A 24,703-nucleotide genomic window follows, 5' to 3' on the forward strand; every position below is an offset into this window, starting at 1 on the left:
AGTCATTATTTTTCTACATTATCTAATTTAACCTTGATTTACAAAGTGAAAAGCATATATTGTGTCCTGTGGTGTAATGTTCTCAATTCAAGAACTATTTTTTTTCAGAGCACTGTACTTTGAAGAAAATAAATCAATGCTCTCATGAAGGAGATATTTCTGCACATTACAGAAAATAACTGTATGTTTTCTGCTTGTTCAGACTACAGATATATTTAAGTATATGGATGAAATATAGAAATGAACTATAGATATAGAGAGACTGAAATGCTAAAATATTCTCTCCCACAACCTTCTTCTACCATCACAGCAGACATTGCTATTATAATGACCACTGACATTTTATTTAATGGTAGACACAGCCATGCTCCCATGGTCTAACTCCTTGTTTTTTCTAGCTGGTTCTGATATCTCTGAGAGAGATCTTACAATCTAATATGTATCTGGAAGATAAAATGAATGGAAAAGAATACAAGAGCAGACTTGTCAAGAACTAAAACTGATCTAAAGTGGCCTTGATTTTCTTGGAAATGCCTTAATTCAGTGATCTTTACTCTTCTGATGAGTACCTGGGGGTGCCAGGACTCCATCGGACTTCACCCACATCACACCAAGAAGTCTCATGTAGCTGGGACTCCAAGTTCCTTGGAACAGATGAGAGAATAGAATAACAGTTCCACAGAAGAAGCAGGACAGCAGGTTTCTCCCTAGTCATAGATACTGTGGCAGTATTGAACAATTTCTCAAAAATTACTGATGGCAGCATTGAACAACTGCTCAGACTTGCTGGCTTCCTGGTGGAGATGAGGGGCAACCTGATTGTGCAGCCTTCAGGTTACACCTGTGAGGTGCTGGGCTTCCCAGGGTTTCTCCCTTCTCTTACAGCTGACTGCTCCAAACTTAAGGTTAGATCCTGGTTCTCTCTTGACCTTTCTCTTCTCATTCACCTGGGATCCAGGTGAATGAGATTTGCATAAACTGAACAGCGGTCTAAAATAAATCTTGACCTCCTTGCTTTGATGGGAAAAAATGCAGCCTCCAATGCTGGAGGATACGCGTGTCACTGCAAGAGACAGATATGGAAGTCCTAGTTTGTTTCTGAGTTTAGGCACAAGATGTGACAATGACATAAAAGATTTTATCCTTTTATTTTTCATATTTGCAGACACTTAATATCAGCAATATGACTATGAATTCTATTTCTACAGCGGGTAAATTACCTCCTGTACTTATGTGCTTTATTAAAAATTGAGTCTCATTTCTCAAGGTAATTCAAATTATTAAATAACATTTTATTTTTAAAATTAAATATATATGTAGTATCCTAAGTTTGGGTAAGTACTTCAAAAAATGCTAGCTGAATTTCTTACTAGAGATTTCTCTTGAAATGTTATTCATGAGAATATGGGAAAATCAATTTTATTCTGGGAAAAAAATCCCTGAAACATCACAAAATCACAGAATATTCTGAGCTCCAAGGGACCCATAAGGATAATTGAGTCCAACTCCTGGCCCTTTACAGGACAGCCCCAAGAGTTTCACCATGTGCCTAGGAGTATTGCCCAAAGATTTCTTGGACTCTGTCAGGTTTGGTGCTGTCACCCCTGGAGAGCCTGTTGCAGTGCCCAACCATCTTCTGGCTGGAGAACCTTTTTCCTAATATCCAACCTAAACCTCCCCTGACACAGCTTCAGGCCATTCCCTCAGGTCCTGTGATTGGGCACCACAAAGAGAGATCAGTGTCTGCCTCTCCTCTCCCCCTCACCAGGAAGCTGCAGACCTCCCCAAGGCCTTCCCTCGGTCTCCTCCAGGCTGGACAGACCAAGTCACCTCCCTGCATGGCTTCTTCTCAAACCCCTGCACCATCCTCATAGCCCTGTTATCAAATCAGGCAAAGGAAAGAAGATTTTCTCCTAAAAATAAATAATAACATGTAGAAGTATTTGCTTTGAACATCAAAACTTGCCACTTAAAGGTCTTGTACTCAAAGGATAACATTTCCTCCTGTTTGCTCAGCTATTAAATTCCAAGTCTACCTCTAAGGAGTTAGCCCTAAATTTTGTCATTCTGGCTTTCAACAGTGTGAAAAATTAAACTGCCTAACTGGCACAGGTCTAGCAAAGTATCAGATGATGAGACAAAAATGGTTACTGAACTTCACTCCGGGCGTTTTTGTCTGATGTGTGGCAAATATAAAAAAACTATTGCTGCAGCAAACAAGTTCTTTTCAAGTCTGTGATCCACATCACAGTCTGAATGAAAAGAAAAAAATAATTAATGGTTGCTGAAGGGTTCTTCAATATATATATTAACTTATATATTCTTGATACTTAATAGTACTGTTTAAATGTAACTTATTTCCCTTAAAAGGACATGCTCAAAAAAAGACTATTTCAGCCAGCCAGCTTCCGAGCAGGGAACGTGGCTTCACGTTCCTGTTTGCTATTTGAGGATTGCTTGACAGCTTTTTTCTTTCTAATTTTTTTCTTGTTGGTTTCAAGCTTGACGCACCAAAGAAAGACTAAAACCTGGGGGACATTTCTTGCCACTTAAATAAATTTTTATCACAATGCTAAAAGCATGTTAACAATGTTCCTTTGGATTATTTGCAGAATACATGGCACTGTTTAGTAAAAGAACTGAATAAAATCGTGTGGTAATCTAAACAGGGAAGTTAAAGAATCTCTACAATCCTGGTTTTATAAATTGACAGGGTCAGCTAAGCTCTTCATCATTAGGTACAGATCAGTGCAGATGGTAAAGGGCAAATATATTTTTAAGCAAGTTGGAAAGTTCTATTTTGCATATTTATTAAAGTGATGATTAGGGCTATGGCTAGCCCTTTTTTTTATGCTGTCTAGATCCTTTTCCATTACGATTTTTGCAGGGTAGCTGGTGATGTTTTTTCTGTGCCTCATACAAAAGTGTACACACATTTTGGTGGCTTTCATAAAATACTGAGGTCTACATGGAAAAAGCATAGAAGAAAGAAGTTGTAAGTCAAATATTAGCTAAAACATCCCATTTTGCTTCTCCCAAGAGTTCTAGCACATCCTCCCTACATAAATGACATGAAATAGGATTTTGAAAGTGTAAAAGAACAATAATATCTCAGTGGCCAGTAGGTCCTTATACTCTGTACCCATAAAAATCAATTCAGATCAGCCACATTATAAGCTCTTCATTGTTTTCAGGAAAACCTGAGCAGTCTTATTATAAAGCTTTCCAATATCCTGCTTGCCAAGCATGCTTCTCAGAGTTCCCACCACTGGTACACTCCACAGCTTAACCACAGAGAATTCCACATTCTGATACAGCCACTTCCAATCATAGGCATAAACATCTGGTAATAACTGTGCCTCTGCTCTCAGAAAAGCTAACAGGTATAAATGGAGATTCTTCAGCAACAGAAGAATGCAAAACACCTTAATTAGCATCTCAATAACTAGAAAGACAGTCAAAGGTTTAGCCAAAGAACACAAAATGTTCACCTGCATTTAGAACTCAGAATAGTTACAAATTAAACTAACAAACATTTTGCAAAATTATGCTGTCATTTTAAATTACATAATCTGATTTATTTACTATTTTAGCTTCAGCAGACTGATCATCAGCATTTATTTTTGTGGTTTAGTACAGATGGTTACTTCAAAAGTCTCTGGCTTCTGGATTTAATTCTAAACAAACTAAAAAATAAGGACAAAGAGCTGCCCAGCCATCCAGTGTGATACATCTATTACTATGATAAGTACCTGTAGATTGAATTCAGAGTTTACAAAATTAGACTGAATTTGGAGATCACCCTTTGGGTTTTTTTGACCAAATACAGATTTAGATGCTTTAAATGTCTCTTTCACAGTCTAAGGCACCAGATTTTAAATAAGCCTGTCAAACTAAATATCACAGAAGTGTTCAGAGATGCACAAGTAATTTAATCATAGTTGTGCTAAAATGTTACAAATCCTACCCAGAAATGTTTTTTCAACATAAGGAAAATGGAAACAGAACAAGGCATCATCCTGTTCTATAAAGGAAAGTGTGTCACAGAATACTGACTGTAATAATAACTCAGAAGCAGAGGGTTGTTATGTTCTGTTTATAAAGGGTAAGTATATCACAGAAGATTCGCTTTTGGAAGACTTGAAATACCTCTCATGGTTCTGTAAGATAAGAATGAATTAACAGACCTGTGCTCCTTGTCTTCTACTGCAGTTGATTTCTTAAACCCTCTGAACTGTGACTTTTTTGTCCTTGTTTTCTCATACAGTAAATTTGCCACACCTGTTCACTGTTTGGCCCTTCACTGTCCAGGTTTTTGAACTCTTCCAATTTGGTCACTCGTCCTCAGTAGGGTTTGTTAGTTTTTGTAGGCTTCATTTCCATCAATCATGTTATTACAAAGAAACTTCATAATAAAGCACTAAAAAAATGGTATTTCAAAGTCCTTGTCTATTTGAATTTCACTCTTAAAGTCAACAAAAACTCTAATCAAGCCTTTGTGTGCTCTTAACATGACAGTTTTATGCCAGAGGTTGCAAAAAAGGACTTCAATATCTATTTCTATTCCTTTCATGGCCCTTTAGAAATGGAACAGTCCCCACTCTCTTCTAACTCCATTCATGTTAGAAAGTTTAGGATGGGTATCCCTATGCCAGCCCTTCTCATCCTAGAATTACTCACTCAGCACTATTTCTGCTGTATGTGCCCTGACTGCCTTTGTACTGGCATGGATTTGCCTTTGCAATGCTTGGATGATCATTTTTTGGGTAGTTACTTGAGTCAGCTAGATCAATTGTTGGAATTCTGAAGAATGTTCTCTGTATTTTATGTTTGAGAATCCAGTAAGTATTACGTGCAATTGCCAGTAATTTTTGCCACGATGATAACTGGTTGTTCTCACCCATCTTAGAGATGAAAATAAAGATGTATGCTTCTCACTAAGGCTCTTGGGCAGACAAGGGCTCACTTCCACTTCTCCTGAATGGAAATACTCTTAGTGAAAACACTGTCAACAGTTTTGACAACATCTAAACCTATGACACGTGTTAATTTGAAAAATATGAAAACCCTGCATCTCAAAGCAGGTTTGTGAAAGGCCTGGATCGCAAAGCTCCTCCTTCACCCAAGAAAAACGGGGTTTAATCATTAAGGATGCTATCAAGCTCTATTGTCAGATAACAAAATTGATATTAAAATTCTTTTGCTTCTTATCTTTCTGAACTTGTTTTGTTTTTTGTGCTTGAAATATACAGCAAAAGCTTTGCACACACTTTCATAAAACTTTTCAACAAAAAAATCTAAGTTTTTTCAAGGAATTTTTTTTTACAGTTATAGATTTTAATATCCAGAGAGAGAAAATTGCAGCATTTTTCTATGAATGCAATTGTAACATATTCAGATATTTAGCTTTCACAAGACTTCTTGGTCTAATAACACCTCAAATCAATAGCTAATCCTCTGAAATACATTAATGTTTGATAGCATGAAAAATAAACCATGATAAATAAACTATGTGAAAACCATTTCCTAAGAAAACTTGTAAATTGCTAATCCTAGATTCACACTTTTTAAATCAAATTTAAAGCAATGGGAAAACACTTTGTTCTAAAGTAGGCATTTGAAATGAATCCCTTGCTTTTTAGCTGCGCTCAGTGCCTTGTACTGAAATGTGGAACCTAATTTGTTACTAAGGCAAACATGGAAGAGGACCTGTTTCAAATGTGCATCTGAAAATATGCTACTATTCACACAACAATTTTCTCATGAGTTTAGGGGTAGTAATAACAATTATTGCAACTGCAGAGCTGATCATGCTTTTGCAAATGTATGCTAGACAAATTAATCAGTGCCAAATTACATTTACTTAACACTTTGAGCTAAGTAGTGTTTTGTAGAATTGCAATGTCAGAAAATTTAATAATAAAGAGTATTAACTACTTATATATGTTCAAGAAACATAGGTGGTGAAAATAAATGTTTTTTTCTGACCATTTTAAGGCCTGATTTCTTCCAGCACTGAGAGGGATATGGACAGATTCCATATTCTGATTTAATATATGGATTCAATAAATAACTCAGAGGAAGGTTTTGGAATAAAAAGGCCTACAGCTTTTATTATGAACAGATAGGAAATGGGTCACCCAATCTTCGAAGTTCATTTTTGTAATAAAAGAGATTCAGAATCATTGCACAGGAATTGGCAGTGAATCATAACTACAAGGTAAGTAAACTCAGTCTATCCACAGCAAAATTTATTAATTCCTAATAATAGTGACTTACAAAAGAGCACTTTCACAAAATCCTGCCAGTTATCTTCCCTACCTATCCTCAACTTTTTTTTACCCTGTAATTTTAACAATTTCTATATTGAGATTTGTTTAACATGAAAACCACAACAAATAACATCTGCAAGATTCTGTAAAAAAATCTATGGTTCCAATTAGGACAAGACCAGTATGAATGGTAAAACTGAGCTCTGAAGGAGCCAGTCATAGTATAGAAAAGACAAAAATGTTTCACTAAATATCACCTAAATTTAATGGACCAGTCAATATACCCCCAAACTTCTCCAGATTTGCTAACCTGAATGGCATCCAAGTGGCTTCTCTAATTTGTTGGGATAATAGCAGATAAACAGGGAATTAATTAAAGCTTTTACACAGTAATTGTAAAATTTGAATTTTATACCTGAATTTAATTTAATTAAATTTGGGGAATTGTGGTATATTGTCCTACATACCCCAACTGAAGAAGCAGAGTAATGTGAACAAATACTTCATTTTCAGGGCTAGGATGCCTTGACAGATATTAGTTCTCTGCCAGTAATATAAACTACCTGGAAAATTCAATTAAATGGCAGCTTAAAATTTGTTATGAAAGAAACCATAAGTAATGTACAATATGCCTCATAAACAATGCAGCTAAGTGAGGACTCCTTCAGTGTTCTGACTTCTTGCTCTCATGCTATCATAACTTTTTGATTTGCACTTTTTGGCATGAGAAGAGAGCTTTTGTTCACTAAAAACTCTACTTCTAATTGAAACACGTTTTATTCAAAATCAAACACTAAGTTTGGAATTCCAGTGCATGAAATTTAACTTACTGAAATTATTCTGCTTTGAAATTATATCCTCCCAGAGTCAAAAAGAACTAGGTATAGAAGAGCTTCTGCAGTTTTTGTAGCAGTTTTCAAATGTACAGATAAAACAAATTATAGATTGTTTTCATGTGTTAGCTGGAACTGTAAGGGCTAATTTTCAAATTATTTGAGATGGGAAATAAGAACTGATGTGACAGAATTCAAATCAGTTTAAAGTCTTAAGGTATAGCCTACTTGTCATCAGCTACCCTTCATGACTTTTATAGAGTGCATAGTTTATAGGTAATAGAAATTACATAAGTGTCCTAAATTCTCAAACCTTGTCAATATTTTGCCAGTTTATTGAGGGGGAAGAGAGGGAAAAGTATGTGAAGTGAGCTGTGATAAAATCTATAGAAAAGGTAAAATGAAAAAAATAACACAGAGAAAAGCAGTAGAAGAGACAGACCTGAGTTTGTTCTCCTTGATGATTCCGCTTCTTCTGTGATCACATCGTGTAATGTACAGACATAGACAAAGGAGATGGGCGTGAGAGGATGTATTCAGAAGGTTAAAACTGACACTGAGGGAAAGGGCCAAAAATTGTTTTAGAGAGAAGTCTGCAGAGCAGAGTTAGTAAGTGGAGAAAAAAAAAAAAAGACACTAGAAGAAAAAAGAAAGCTGAGAAAGAAGTGGTTAAACTACTGTTGTTGGAAAAGAACAGGAAAGACAGAGTTAGTATAGAAGCTGAGGAAATAATAAAAGTTATAATTGACAGCAAAGTCAATCCCTGTAATGATGCTGAAGAAAAAGCTGGATAGTAAAAGGTATGTTAACTAGCATAAATACTTTTGATCATGACTGTTCATTTTTTTGAATGTTATCTACTTGAATGCAAATATTATTTTTCTCTTTCAAGTATTGAACACTCAGTTTAATGTTCAAGGGACTTCTGTTGTTAGATTTTTCAATTATTAAATTATTGTAATTTATGCTGAACCAAACTTCAGATACCCAAAACAGAATTTTTTTTTTTTTTTTTGCAAATGTATGTACAAGCTCAGACATTTCAGAATCCACATAACACACTCTGGAAAGGACTGCATTATTTTAATGCTCTGCCAAAGGCAAAATTATCAAAACCAAAATACAGAACGTGTGAAAAGAGAATGTATAGCTATTAATTCTCATGGTCAACTCAGGATACTTTTTCAGAACTAATGCTGGTGTCATCTCACACAAGTCTAAGTTACCACAAATGCATGCAAGTCAAGTGCCAAAGCAACTATCTCATCACTTATATTGTTACTTTGCATTCAAAAGCACACTGCCATTTTAGACATGGAAAACATCTGAGGGACAGTGTCTGCTATGTACTGAAAATCTATTTGTAGCAAAAGAATGGGAGGAATTCGTCTTGAAAAGTAAGAACAATTACAAAGAACTGTGAAGCCACAGGTGCTAGCAGAACAAATGCTTTCTCCCCAAATCATCAGAAATAGAAAAAAAAATCTATAAGCTTGGTCAAATTTCAACATGCAGTTTTCTAATAAGGCACAAAACACTGCTCATAAATTATTAATGCTGAAGATACTAGATAAAGAAGTCCAGAAAGTTTTACACACTGCAAAAATATCTGTAATTTTATCATCGTTTTACAGTCAATATCAAGATACCATTGAAAAAATGCAAAATTAGAATAAGCAACATAAATCAGTAAAACAAAATTAAAGACAACACCAAATTTTATCTGATAACCATTGTCTCCTGTACTTCAACAATTTTATATTATAGTGTTAGATTATATTTCAATCTACTATCAAATGCCAAGATGCTACCAAAGTTGTTGCAAAACCAAGCAGCTTGAAATGTACATAATTAGAATGCATTTTTAGGCAATTAAATTTGCTTGCAGAATGAACACACATTAGAGCTGTATATGAGATATGTAGTGTGAAAGCACAGCAGCTGTAGTTTTGACAAAGGTTGCAAAGTTTTTGCACGTTAAAAAAACAATAATGGAGTATAAATATTTTTTTATCTGGGCAAGTACAAAGAATCCATTGGAAGAAATACAAATAAGCAAATAGAAAGATCTACTTCTCCACGTCATGTTACACTCATACTAATATAATGTAGCTATAATTGCTGTAAGTGCTAAATACATAAATAAATCATTTTTAGCACCACCAAAACACAGCTAAAAGTATTCAAAATGTTCTGAAAATATTTGATATTACTTATGTATAAGCCTGAAGTGAGCATTCCTACTATAGCAAAAGCAGTTATTAGAAAGTCTCTACCAAGACCCCCACTCCTTTGTTTATTTTTTTTAATATCCATAAGAATTAGTAGCTTTGAGACATATACTGCAGTAAGAGAAATCCTTCTCTATAAATTTTCAAAGTATTGAATCATATTATATCCAAACTTGGAACATGTCTGGTAAGATAATGCAAGGTATTCTAGTAATGCCAGACAAACACAACTGAATAGCAAGAAAACCTCTGAATATTTTAGGATCAAATTACCAGTATTTACATGCATATCAGTCACATATACCAACACTTTTTTAAAATAGCCTTTTTAAAAGTCCTCATGCAAAGTATTTGTTATGAAAAAAAATTTACATTTCAAAGTGGCAAACAAAAACCATTCATAATTACAAATATTTTTCTGTTTTAGATTTTTACTTATCAAACATATTAGAAGAATATTTCTAATAGAAGCCAGAGGGGAAAAGAGATAATAGTTGTTGTCTCACTGTGGATACCTGATCAACTGCTACCTCATCTGTTGAGATAAATGGATTATAATATTTTTGTATTTATTGTTGGAAATATTAAAGAATTCGTAAAAGTTGTGGCATGGCAATGCACCAACTTCTTACAAATAATGATGTGAAGAAGAAATTTCTAACAGACTGATTAATTTAAAAACAGTACAACTTATGTGAATCACTTTTTCTCTTGATTAAGACACCATGCCAGAAATCTCACACAATAGTTTGAAAATTCTCTGGTTTTGTAGCTTTTAATCTACAAAATAATATTTTTGATAGAAATAGGTTTTAATGTAAGAATAAAACAATGTCACCAATTCTATTAAATTTGCATCATGTATATAGTCAGTCTTCATTTGTAGTTATTGCTTTTTTTTGTGGAACCATCATTTATTTTCACCAATTGTTCATCTCAATGTATGAGAGTAGTATGTATAAGGCTATTATATGCAGATTTAGAAACAGATGATAATCTCAATAAATAAACATAAAAAGTTAACATAAACTTTAAGTCTGAAACCTGCCCAAAATAAGTACCATCTCTTTTATTATGCTTAAACATAGAACTGTTCATCGTAAGTAATGTCACCCATTGAAGAGAAGCATTTAGGAACTCAATGTTCAAAAAATTGTTACATGGCAAACACACCCAACCAAAATTCTTAAAGCAGCAAAGGACAGAGAGATATAAGTTAATTACTGGTGCTTTTTTTTTTCCCTCAAGAGTTTTCTTAATTTCATTTTTATTTTTTCCTAAGAACAAAGATCTTGCACTGCAAACAGAAGCTCAGATTTGTAAAGTCTCATTTCTGGACACTCCTCATAAAATATGATCTGCAATAGTACAATCAAATAAGCATCATCTTAAAACATGGAAGAGACTCAAAGAGAGAAATGCTCCATAGAGTCTGTATGTTCCATAATTATAGGTCATTAATCTGGATGAGATTAGACCTGATGATTGATATAATACATTTAACTCTCAGGTAAGATATCCCCTGACATTATTCTAACTCTGCAATGCTAAGGATACATATATACAAGACTAGATAGAAAAGCTAAGAGTACAAATATTTGGTAGCAGAAGATGTAGATGAAAAGGCCATTTTACTACATTGAGATGTGAAAAAAATCAGTATTACTTAATATTCTCCAAAAGCATTAAGCCACAATTAGATAGAGCCTGTCACACACTTCTGAACTTTTTAATGAGGTAGTTCCCTCTTAGTTAGAGTTCTTTACCTTAAAGCATAAACATAAACACACAAAATAGCATCTGTATACTGGTTGTATGCTGACATTTTAACTCAAAAATACAGCAAGAAAATAGAGGAAAGACTAAAGCAATACATTTAATTCTACAATTACATAATTTAGACTATATGTAATACACACTACATAAAAAACACAATAGGTAAAGACAGTAAGTATGAAAAATCTTACTCTTATCCAAAGACAAGGATAGTAGAGACAATAGTAGAAAATAGCAGAAGGAATTGTAAATATTTTCAGTATTGTAAAATCTCTAATTCAAATTAAACAAAGTAGATTGAATAACTTTCATAAATCTCAAAAGATAAACTAAAGGAAGAATCCAGAGAGAGCTTTTATTGTTTTGCTTCTCTGAGTAAAGTTCACATGGTAATTTTATAAGGGGGGAAAAAGACAAAATAGTAACACTTCAAAATATTAAAGCACTATAGTTACACATTGGATTGGAATTATTATGAATCCTGAGAAGGCAATTAATTCTCTCTCTCTCTCTCTCTGCCCTATCCTTACTTTGCCTTTTCCAGCTCATTTCTAACTCTTTCCCAACTCTATTTTCCAACTCTTTTCTCCCTTTCTATAATTTTCAATATCTCATACTGTGAATTCTGACTACAAACTTCTATTGAAATAAACACAATTTTGAATGATTTTGGACTACTGTTTTCACACTACAACTGAATTCATGGTAATGAATAAGCTACAATTAGTTTTCATTACATAACATTAGATTTGTGAAAGTCTTTGTTTATGCAGGTGTCATGGCATAGTCCTACCCACGAGAGAGACTTAAATAGTCCACAGATAAAAATAAGCATGATTCCCTTTAAATGGGAAGCAAATCTACCCATATAAAGACTTATCATTTTTAAGCATACATTAACTTTATATTTTCTGATGTGTTTAACCTACCATTGCTATGATTTCTCTAAGACTTTCTTTTACTTCCATATTACAGAAATATGTCTTTCCCCAAAATAATTACAAGGACACTCAATTTTTACTTAATTCCAGTCCAAAATTTATAAATTCATTTTAACTACCCTGTGTTCTTTTGTTCAATAATGTTAATATATGTTCAGCACTTTCTCACTGTTCTGTTCTTCAACTGCTCCTTGGAAATCAAAAGTTTCTGTTGTAAAGGTTGGATATGTGATGACACTGCAATGTGCTCAACAGCCAGTGATAATGAAACCATTACAGGAGTGTTTCACATAATATCCATCAAATCCACTGCCTCTCTGTTGGAAAAACAAGGGAAAGCCAATACTGTCCTCTTTGCTATCCTACAAAGGCAGTTTCTGTATTGTCACCTCTGGATGGAGATACAGGTTGCTAGGCTGTATTCAGCTTCCAATATTTTGGATCGTGAAATGGAACAGAAATGAGTATCTCTGCCATGGTACCCTAAACTATGTCCTTTTCCCATTTTAATTACTTTGATGGGGTCAAAAGACACTAGTGATGATACTGATGAAAAGAATTGCTTTTTAAGAAAAACAGTATCCTGCCTAGTTTTATCCGTATCAGTACAGGACACATTCTCTACACACAACCTTCTTTTCCAACTTCTTCTCTTAAGGCCTCATATATAAAGATGCAAAACCATGTGAAAATGTTTGCCTCCTGTATTTTTTTTCCTTTTCTTTTCACTGAAAAACAAAATCTGATTAGACGACCAGAGTTTTATTCACTTTCTTTCAAATACCATCTATTACAGCTCAGATGCAGTGGTGAGTGCTGAAGGTACTTAATAATCTCAGGGATGAACAAGGAACTGTTTCTCATGCTTTTTGATGTAGTGGTGTCTAGAATGCAGTATTCTGTGACATAGTACTGACATCAGTTAAAGGAAAGGGACAGATTCAAAGTATATCTTGAATTTTTATGCTATGCTTACCTATGAATCTGCAGTTTTACCCTTCCAATCCTTCAAAATCTTTACATAAATAAAACTGAGTCTTTGAAATATGCTTAACACTAATTCTGCAAATTTCATCAGAATTTAAAATTTTAAAACACTTTTAAAAAAACCCATCACTTTGGTTTCTGATATTCAGGAAGAGAAATCTTATCATCAACTTCTATTGAAAAGTCTGCAACACAAGAATAATTTTGCTATGTAATTTAATGACCTTCAACTCCCCTCCAACAAATTTGCTAATCCCGTTTCCAGTCATGCATATTTCTACAATATTAATGCTTTACAAGATACAGTATTACTGCTATTTTTCTGGGGTTTGAAATTACTTTTGTTATCTATTCATTCTTTTCTCCACAATTTGCTCACAGGTCTCAGTTCTGCACTCATGGTACTCGTGTAATCAAAGCCTATTTGTTCTCCCAGGTTTTCTTAGCTATACTACTGCCATGGCTATTTCCATGGCACTGGTTAGGTTAAATTCTTAACAGACAAAATGCACTTAAAGACAGTATAAGCTTTCATAACAGATCAAATCAGAAAATTCATCAACAGATGAAAAGGCAATCAAAACTGGGGAATATGAGGTGTCCCTATTCCTTCTTGCCTCCATTGCACCCTCTGAATTCAGGAACTAAGTTTCATTAGTATCTTTTCACTGTCTTCTGTGCAGACCCAACATTTAGAGCATTCACAGATGAAAGAAAGTGCAGTCCTGTGCAGAGGGTAAATCCTAAATTGTAAGGGTTCAAGGAATTTGAAGCTTCCTTGGGTAGCTTCTGTCAGGCCGCATCACGATTAGATCATGGTCATAGATACAATATAGCTCAACATCCAGATGTGAGTACAGTGTTGTGGCACCTTCTTCTAGATGTCCTGACTGCTATGCCTTGAAAGATAACTGAAATGATACAGGGATGTCTATAGGGAACAGTGGTGTGCACACATGGCAGATTATGCCGGTCCTGGAAGTTGCATTACTCCACTCCTACCACTGAAGTACATAAAGCTCTTAAAAAGTTTCAGTTTGGAAAAGCATCTGAGGCATGTAGGGATGTGCCATTTGAGGCCCACTGCAGCTTGCTCAGAAGCACCTCAATGTCTCTGCCTTGTGTATCACCATCCCATGCATTACTGATTACAAGACATTACTGATAATGCAAATTAAAACAGAAGTTATGCTCTTATCAGGCATCAGCCCTCACAGAAAGACTTAGGACTGGAAACTGAAGAACACAAGTTTTACTTAACTTTGTATCTATTCTAGATTTTGATAATGGTGACTGTGGCTTTTCAAACCAATTCTGACTGGAGATCACTGGTTCTCTTCCAGACAGAAAAATAGGTAGAAATCAGATGACTACCATTTTAATATACAGAACACCTGTAAAGTGAGAACTTTTTGTTGCCATATTTGATTCCGATTTCTATTCTTCTGCCTGTTTTTGTCTTTCAATTATAAGATTTTACTCATGTTCCAAAGTGTAGAATACCCCATCTAAAAAATATGGTACCTCTTTCTAAAATATGGAGAAGGTGGCCCTAAAAGTACTGCCAGTAACTATAAATTAATTATATGTCTAGAACACAGTCTTAAGCCCACCTCAGCTGGAAGATGGAGTTAATGTTCCTACCTAGATACAACATAAGGGAAAAGTCAGGGCAGAGGCACTATTGTGCTCAACTCTCCCTGGAAAGACAAGAGTGTAGACACTGTATTTTGAATCTATCATGCAACAGTTAAAACAGCTAGAAAAGAAGATATATGATATTCTCATCCTGACTGTTATAAACAGCATTTGTTTTATCCTGCAATTTCTTCTGATGCATCAAAAAGTTGGGGAACAGGAAATGCAAGGGCACATCTGGATTTTTAATATGAGGTTGTCTAATTCCTAGGTTAGAATCAAGACAGATTTCACTGGTTTTCTTCAGTTCTGAGTCTGGTACTTTCAGCTTTACAATAGTTGAACTTCAGCAAAACATTTGGATATTATCAGTAATACATTATAATTTAGGTGACATTACATTATTAATTTAGGAGGTGACACAGCCAGCCAATCTTGTAAATTTTAATTTGTGCAACTGGGAGAAGGGTGGTTATTAGAGTGAGACAACTAATATGCCCAATAGAGTTATTTGCAATACAAAACTGAACCAAGATATTCTTGCAACTGAAAAATCCCATTCACTTGAGTAGATTCAATCAATCTTTAAATACAGGATGAAACCTGCAATATAAAGATCCCATTTCCCTTTCCTTTCCCTTCCCCTTCCTTCTCTCCTCCCGACCTTCTCTACTCCTAAAGGTGTGCTTGCCCTTTGCAAGTGTATAAATTAATGTGATTAGGACCTTTTATTCTCTGATTGTGAAGACACAACAACACTATTGTTATCATCATCGTTGTCATGGTTTGACCAGGAAGGAGTGGGAATTCTGGGAAGCTGTGGTCAAACCAATGAAGGTTTTGGGTTTGAGACTGGCGTCCGGTGTGGCCAGTGGGGTTTGGACACACCTCCGAGAATACACAGGGGTTAAAAGCAAGGCACTGCCCTGGCACTTCCTCTTTTGGACATCGTCGGGCGAAGAGGTCAGATCCCTTCCCCCGCCCGGCCCGCTGCTGCTGGGCGGGGGAGGGGCCGCCATGCGGGAGGCCTGGGGCCTGGACAGAGGTGGGGGTTGAGGGGGCTTTCAAGGATGGAAGGGTGGGGGAGCCCCAAGAGACATCGAGACAATCGGGCAGCCAGCCCCCCCCCCCCCCCCCCGGAGAGAGAGAGCGGGCGGCACCGAATGTGATGGCAGCCAGCCAGGAGGAGAAGGGGGGAGGGAGAGCGGCCGGCCGCAGCAGCAGCACGTGTGGGAGTATCATCTCGTCCCAGGACAGACAGAGACTGAAAACTTTTAACCCTTTCTTGCATGATTGGGGCCTTGCAAAAATGCTAATCCTCCTCGAAGCTGAATAAGAAGGGAGATGAGAGATGAGATAAGATAAGGACCTGGCCCGGAGAACGTGGAGATGATTGGATGGGGAGAGATGATTTGGAGTGGCCTTTTGGCTGGACTTTTCTCGTGGCTATGGACTCAGTTGTTCCTGTGACACAGACTGCATTTAGGGGGAGGCAGTGCCTCAAAACCAGGAAGGTTCTTCGTGAGGACCCCCCGGCCCCAGGGGGTTGGAAAAATATGGGGGGGACAGATGTCCCAAAAGCAGAGACTGTGCCTTTTTGGAGTGAGACAAGGCATCCTTGAAAGACAACCCTAAAAGCAGCTCTGGCCATGTCTCGGTGGTGAGAGCACTGAGCATGGAAGGAAGACGTCACAAGCGGCAAATGGACTTTCCGGGCGGTGCCGAAGTGACAGGGAAGCACACGAGGTTTTCAGTGTGTTTCCAGGAGAAGCCTATGGAACGAGAAGGACTCCTTTCCTCTTCATGAACTGATGTTTGAGTATACTAAAGTGTCGTGCCGGGCTGGGCAGTTGTTTTGGGAGAATGTATTGGATTGGGAAAGTCAGGTGGTGGGGGAGGAGGAAAATGGTTTTTTTGTAAGGTTTTCAATTCTTTTCTTTTTTTTTTCCTTATAGTCCCTCCCTATTTTCCTGTAGTTTAAGTAATAAAGTGGTCTTTATGTTTAAGTTAGAGCCTGTTTTGCTTATTCCTGGTCACATCTCACAGCAGACACCAGGGTGAGGCATTTTCATGGGGGCACTGGCTCTGTGCCAGGCTCAAACCATGACAATCGTTATTATTACTACGTTTACATTTTATTGCTATGCATTTGTAGGAACAAAGATAGCTGAATAATTGAACTTGCTATTTGGGGTGAAAAGAGTTTGAGACAGTTTTTAGTTTCAGAAGAAATCCATTTGTGTACAGAATGGAGGAAAGAAGAGATTTTTTAGATTTGAGAATTTCCAAGTATGACGGTATAAACTGCAGCTTGCATAAAAAATTACACTGGAACATTATTTGTGCCTTGTGTGATGGTGAAAGAAGGTTTCAGAGATTTAAGCCTGTAGAAAATGATTTTTTCACCATACATGCAGTAGGTACCTTGGTTTGGTCAACTAAATAAGAGTCAGCATAGATTATACTTGGATTCTTGAGGCTTGCACAAACTTATTAAGTCATAACAAAATTCAAAACTAAAAGCAAATTATGTCTAATACTGTGCCAGAACACTTCTTTTCTAATGTATGTGCATTCTAACACAATTGTTTACAAAAGCATATCTATTTTTGCTATTCTAAAACAAAACTATATCATCTAAATGGTCTCTACATGCTAAATATTTCACACCAAAGTGAAAAAATAAGGTACATAAAGCACACACGCATTACAAAAGCATGAAATGTGGTTTTATAGTCTCATGCTTTCATGTGGTTTTCCAAACCCTGACAAACCTGTCTCAGAATGGTGTTTCTTTTTCGGCAATGGTTTGTCATCAGTTATTGTACCATTCACCTTTTTCTGCTGGTCTTCCCATGTAACTTCTAGTGTAGATCAAAAAAAAAAAATCAGAAATATTATGTAACTTACATTGTAATACACCTAATATCATTTGGGGCAACTTGATTTAAACAAATGTATTATCATTAACAATAAAATTTAGATTAGTTCTTAGAGGCCTGGGGTGAAGAGAATAATTACACATCTTAAACATTCTGGAACAGAACATCTTATCCAAAAGTTAGTGCCTACGTAACTTTTCAAATATTCTGCTGTCTTTAATAATTAACAACTGACATACAAAACAGGGGCTTGTTTACACAATAATGTGGTCCATTTTTAAAAATTAGTGTTCTACATTCTATAGTGTCTTACTATAGATTATAATACATATATAGCTTATTGTTTATACATTGATTATAGTATATGTATAGCTTATTACTATGGATTCTTATTATCATTGTGTTTCTGTACGTTATACAGGAAGTTAGAAATATTTTGGTAAAAAAAAGTCTATGCAAAGATATAATTAGCAAAAATAACCCACCAAACAAAACAAATTAACAAACAAACAAAGAAGCAAACAAACAAAAAACCTGAACAAGCAACCATGCATGCCTAATTTAAGTTGAAAAAGTGTTTTTAACAATTAATTCAGAATTATTTTCAAAACATGGAACTTGATTTAAATTAAGTTTTTAATTTGGGCAGATTAAACTACTTAATAAGAACTTTTGCACCAATTAGTCCTGTATCTGAAACTGGCATTTCTGATGTAACTGCTCAGGAAAAGAGCTACAGACAGAATCAAGTACACTGCTCCACAGAACTACATTCTCCAGCCTTGAGAGCTGTTAGCATTTGGAGGTTGTCAATTTTTTTTACACTTTAATTCTCTTTCTTCTGACAAACTAGGTAGTTAGCATAAATACTATCAGTTTTAAACCCTTTGGGATCTCATGGCAAAACCAAATCTACACCAATTAATGGGAGAGATCCAATACTCCAAGCTCCATTTTTGCTTTGGGCTGTTAAGAATCCGCTTACTTTGCTTATTGTGTAAAGTGCAAAGCTCCTCACAACCATTGCCCCCAGATGTTATCACTTTTACAGTCACAGAAATAGCCAGTGATGGAGAATAATATGACAGATATGGAAAACATTTTTAATCTTACCAATTCAAAGTAAACTGACACAAAGTATTTTAGATTATGACAAAAATATTATTATTATTATTATTATTATTATTATTACTATTACTATTACTATTATTATTACTATTACTATTATTATCATTAATTTTCCCATTGCAAGAAAATGGATGGATATCTAACATTCAAAATGTAAACTTGTGAAAGTGTTATCTGTGTGCATCCTGCAGCCTTTTCTCTGTGGCTGTTGATGGTCCATGACAGGCTGCTGTCCTATAAAAGGCTACTTGGATTTTTAAAATGGGTGGAAATGTAGGTTCAAGTACACTGTCACTATAATGATTTCATGACACCACAGATATGCAAGTTGAAACAGACCCTATCATCTTTGAAGTACCATGTGTAGTGAGTACTAAATGACAAATTTCAAACAGAACATTCTGTTACCAAACCATGGAAATAAAATCCTAATATGATTATTCCTAGTGAGAATGTGATTCTTTCTTTTTCTCTATGAATATACACAGTTCACAATAAAATATTCTTTTTTCTCAAATGAGTCCAGAAGTATCTTCTTAATTTGCAAATCAAAAAACTCAATGACCTTACTAAAACTACTTTTTAATTTAAGGAATAGTCACTGCTAGACAAAAATACCATTAACAGTAATTCAGGCCAAATAGTGGAGCTTGTACTTAGAATAAGATAAAAAGTAGGCATAAAGTAATCCAAAGGAATTTTTCGTAATATACAACAAATAATCTAAATACTGGAGAACACTGAAGAATATCAGGAAGTCCACTGTTTTCCATGCTATTTTAATGCAAATTTTAGAAGAGACTCTCTCTCTCTCTGACTCTAGGTGAGTGTCCTTTTCAGACTTCCTGGTTTAGTTCTGAACCTAAAAACTGTAGTTGTCTCAGCCACCAAAGTCACTTATTATAAAAAAGTTCCCTATCAAAAGAAAAGCTTTACTAAAGCTTGATAATTCTTTGAGAGCTCAGCATCTAGAAAATAGTAAGCCCTCTCAGTAATACTCTGTAATAACGTTTGAACTGACAAGAGTGAGGAAATAAAAATCAAATAAAAATATAATTCTTTGAATAAATACTTTTGCCTCATGTTAACCTTAAAAAGAAAAAACAGCAACATTACAAAAAGCAAGACAGGCTACCGTATGTTTTTGAGGAAAGTCATAGCATGACCGTGCAGACACTTCCAGAAAAGGTTCCAAATGACCTCTTTTCTATAGCTTCAGTTAAATTTATGGCATATCAGCATTACATTCAAATGGCTGCTTAGTTTTATCAGCAGTTAAGTACAACATTTAGATTGAGTATATGGGGTTTGGCCATACTCCAGATCAAGTCAAAAACTTCACTAACTTCTAGAATATTGCAAGAGTTTTTCTAACAATGGTTATTGTTTCAACTGAGAAATAAAAATAAATCTACCCATTGGAATTAACCAAATTAACAAATTTGACATTTTCTTCAACATTTTCTAATTTCATTTCCATTTCTATGTTTTACAAAGATGAGAAAATATGTTTTAAGGAAAGCTTAAAGGACAGCTTTCTGTTTGGGAACTAGCACAAGATGCTGATGTTTATTCAAAGCTCCAAAATGTCAGTGTTGCCCTCTAACTCTCTGGTTAGACAAATAAGTTTAGTTTAAAATGTACTTTGCACAATGTAGTTTCTAAAATCTTTTTTTTTTTCCCCAAGGCAAAGCGCCACCATCTATCCCGTTGTTGCTTTAACCAAAGCCAACTTTGGTCAGATAGTAAATATTTTGAAAGAAACCATACATTTTCTAGGTCATCAGTCTCCTATTATCACTCTCACTTCCCATAACGTAAACTTTATCCTATCATCTGTTGTGATAATCAGCTTTGACTTATGTATAAAGAGAGATGAAAAAATATTAAATATTTATCCAAAAAGATCTTAAATAGATTACATAAAATACGGAATTCTTGAGACAGAGTATTTCAACCAGCTGGTGCACCTTTAGGTGTAGAAGGATTTGACATGTGCCCACTGCAGATTTTTCCCACCAGGATGAAACGGACAATCTTTAGATGCAGTTGTTTCTCTAGATTGAATTATTGCACCTACCCCTGGGCACAGCACAGTGAATAATGCAGCTGGGGTGATACTTGGTGTTGTGCCATTCCCTGTGAGAGTGACACTCACCTGTGCTGCCTGGGAGAGGGGGCCTGGTGTGCTCCAGTACACAGTGTCAGGTACAATCTCAGCATTTCTTACACTTTTGTTTAGAATATTTAATATGAAAAAAAATTTAAAATGTGGAAATAATATATTAGAAGAATAGTTGCATATTTCAGATTTTCTGAATTTCTAACCATGACAGCTTAGCACCAGGAATGTTGCAGTTGAATTGGAAATGGTGCAGCAAACTGCAGAAGTACAAGATGATGCAGCAAAATACCAGACACTAATGATGAGGTTTTCTCTTATGCCAATACTCACCTCCTCTCTTCTTTCCTCAATACTACAACCAGTAATAGTCTTTCTCACAACTACCCTTCACTTGAAACATATTTTTATATTTTCTCTTTTACTGGACTGTCTTTTTTTTTTTTTTCAATTAAATCCACTTCAGGTTTTATCTTTTTTTCAGCACCTAACATTTCTGGGAACCAATTTTTATCAGTGCATTTCTAGTTTTAGACTTGAAGTCTTCTCTTTTTCATTAGGACATACTTAATTTAGTCATCTTTTTCTGCAAATGAAAAGTATTAAAAGTACTCAGAACTTCTTTCTATTTTTAATTTTATATGAAGAATGCTCAGAAAGAAATTATGTTATTAATAATATATGGTGACAACTACTGTAAAAATAAGTCAAAAGTGGATTTGGCTAGTGCTTCTTAAACCAATGCAGCACAATAGGAAGTCATTAAAACTGTGGGATAAACTGTCAAAAGATGAGAAACTGTTTTGAATCATATACTTAAGATCTCAACTCATGCATGCAGGATGCAAGAAGAAGAATTAATTAAGACTAAATTCATGGCATACAAGTCTTACATTTTGTGAAACAAGGTCCGTAAGAAAATTAAAGAACATCAGTCTCTAGAGCTCACACAGAGAGAAATATTTTCAGTGTGTCAAACCTCTACTAGGGGAAAGCAAATGGCTTCAAACCGTGATGTATGAATTGTCCCAGATGTACTGAATTGTATCTGAAATGAATCCAGGCCCACCTTGCAGCACCAGTGTGCTGTTTAATGGCATAAAGGCCAACTCGAAGTGACACAAAGTCAGCAGTCAATATTTTATGCCAGCTGCTGATGTTCCTACACCAGAGAAACCTTCAGGTGCCTCATTAAACAGTGTTGAGGCTTCCCTACCCTGATGTAACAGGAACAAAACTCATCCAGTACCCAAAAACAATACACGTAGGAGCACAGGAGGAACACACGTAGTCTTTCTCTGACAAATACAGAACAAGACCTCCTGCCTCCCCAGGTAACCCACAGCCAACCTGAGGACATAATCTTTTAGCTTCCTCTTTTGTCACAGTAACAGTTGATCTACATTTTTTTCTCCAGCACTGGAAGAATACTTTACAGAATGTTTCTGTACCTTAGAGATCAAGGCATTTATCTGAGACACAATGATCTGTCTTTCCTTCAAAATCTTAAGTGCTTCTTAACACATTGCCCTCAGTGCTGATAAAGTGTGGACAGTATAAAGGCAGGGAGGCAGGGACACACATACACATATGTGCACACAACCTTCATGTGAAAATAGTTTACAAATTAGTGCCAAATCAACCAATGAATGCTAAGAAATGTTCTTAAATTTTAAAATAAAGAAATTGTTCAATAATGGCTTATATAATGATTTTTAATGAATAGAGTGTTCCGATACAATTTCTGACATATCTCAATTATTTATTGTTTTGATTTAATCTTTCTTACTAAACTACATACACATTCTTCAAAAAAAGTAAAAAACAAACAAAAAAACCCCCAATACCCAAACCCTGAGCTTCATTTCCCAAGGCTGAAGTTGGAATACATCAAAAGAACTTCAATGTAAATCATCAGGTCAGCAATAAAAAGTACTGCAACATATCTACATTTCATATTGTTGTTACTAACATTAAAAACATGATAAAGCACTGTAGATTATTCCTTACTCCAGAAATGTTTTCTTCAAGCTGACTCCAAGGCTACATTCATTATTTGTGACAGCAAATCACTTAAGTCTAGTCCAGTAGCAATCTCTTCTTATAATTTTCTCTACCTGCAAATTCAGTCAATTATATTTTACATTTATATTTTAAATTTTTTTGCTAGTGGATTTCTCTGTATGGGGAATAAATTGATTTTAATCTTCTGTTCCTTATTTTTATAAAAAAAAAATTAGATATACTCAACCAAGGTCTCAGAGAGCCCTTGTTGAAATATCAATCAATAAAGTCATAGCCTATCTTTAGCTAAAAATCAGAGTAACATCTTGCTACTTTTATAAATACAATGGATTTGTAAAACATGAAGAAACGCCAGAAAATAAATTAATCCTCCAGATGGCTGAGAAGAAAACAGTCAGTTAAGGTTACATTAAACATGAGTAAATTAATATTTAGTAAAGTATATTTAAATAACACTAAGATATTATTTGTAAGCCACTACCAAGACTTTTTTTTTCCAGTACCATTTGGGGCACGGGGAGGAGTTGTTTGTTTGTTTCACATATTTTTTCATGTTTTTAAAATACGGCAGCTTTGCTCCCTCTTCTGGTTAAATGCCTGCACCACGGCAGGCTGCGCTGGAGGGAGGTCACTCAATTGGCTCCTTGGGACGTCTGGAAGGACAGCTCCCCCAAGTCCCTCGTTTGGATAAGCACTCTGGGGGCATTTTGAAAGGACTCGTTTAAGGAGGAAGAAACAAGACAGAGAACCATTGAGGGAGATGAAGACACCCTGCAAAGATACCACTGTTGTTTATGCCAATTCCTGAGGCTCAAGGCATAGGAGACTGGGCAGCCAGGATCTTGGATAAGCTTCACTACACATTTGAACAGAATTCACAGAATTCACAGAATGACTAGGTTGGAAGAGACCTCTGAGATCATCAAGTCCAACTCACGCCCCAACACCTCAACTAAATCATGGCACCGAGTGCCACATCCAGTCTTTTCTTAAACGCATCCAGGGATAGTGACTCAATCACCTCACCAGGCAGACAATTCCAGACATCACTCTTTCCATTAAAAACTTTTTCCTGATAGCCAACCTATATTTCCCTTGGCACAGCTTGAGTCTGTGTCCTCTGGTTCTGTCAGTTGCTGCCTGGAGAAAGAGACCAACCCCCACCTGGCTACAGCCACCTTTCAGGGAGTTGTAGAGAGTGATAAGGTCACCTCTGATCTCCTTTTCTCGAGGCTAAACACGCCCAGCTCCCTCAGTCATTCCTCATAAGACTTGAAGAGTTCCAGACTCTTCACCAGCCTCGTTGCCTCCTCTGGATGCTCAGAATCGTCTCAAGGTCCTTCCCAAACTGAGGGCCCAGAACTGGACACAGCACTCAAGGTGCAGCCTCACCTGTGCTGAGTACAGGGGAAGAATGACTCCCTGCTCCTGCTGGCCACACTATTCCCATACAGGAATACTTGTCCTGCTTATCTCCCTTTCTCTCAGCATCCACACCTGGTCTACTGAAGACCAGACACTGGGCTACATGGATTTTTAGTGAGGAACTGGTATGGGAATCCTCATACTGCTGCAATAGATAAACACAATAAAAATCAAAATATCTCCAGAATTCAATGAATAATGAATTTTTAAAAAGAAAGAAAAAGAAAATTACAAGTAATGTCCAAAATAAATATGGAGATAAATATGGAGCAAAGAACAAGCTTCTGCTCTACACCTCTTTTCCATAGGGCCTCCTCAGTTTGCATTTCCATGCCCTGGATGTCAGGGAATACTCTGTGCGTACAAGAAAATGTGAATGGCCTACAAATTCATTCTGCAGAATGCAGACGGTAAGGTTTAGCTTGATATAGGGTTTAGTATTT

At 35.8% G+C, this 24,703-nt stretch overlaps 1 protein-coding gene across 49 annotated transcripts in view; it reads right to left on the reverse strand.

Moving 5' to 3' along the window:
• RIMS2 (regulating synaptic membrane exocytosis 2) overlaps positions 1-24,703 on the reverse strand; it is a 457,129-nt gene that overhangs the window by 95,975 nt on the left and 336,451 nt on the right. For 31 of the 49 annotated variants that reach the window (XM_074553869.1, XM_074553702.1, XM_074553753.1 and 28 more), the window contains one exon: positions 7,548-7,580. The exons of 17 other annotated variants lie outside the window; for them this stretch is intronic. In XM_074553869.1, the coding sequence (XP_074409970.1) occupies positions 7,548-7,580 (33 nt within the window). The remainder of the gene's footprint in view (positions 1-7,547; positions 7,581-24,703) is intronic. One more of the 49 variants, XM_074553695.1, reaches the window with a different exon arrangement.

This window comes from Zonotrichia albicollis, chromosome 1 (genome assembly GCF_047830755.1).
Source record: "Zonotrichia albicollis isolate bZonAlb1 chromosome 1, bZonAlb1.hap1, whole genome shotgun sequence".
Lineage (NCBI taxonomy): Eukaryota > Metazoa > Chordata > Aves > Passeriformes > Passerellidae > Zonotrichia > Zonotrichia albicollis.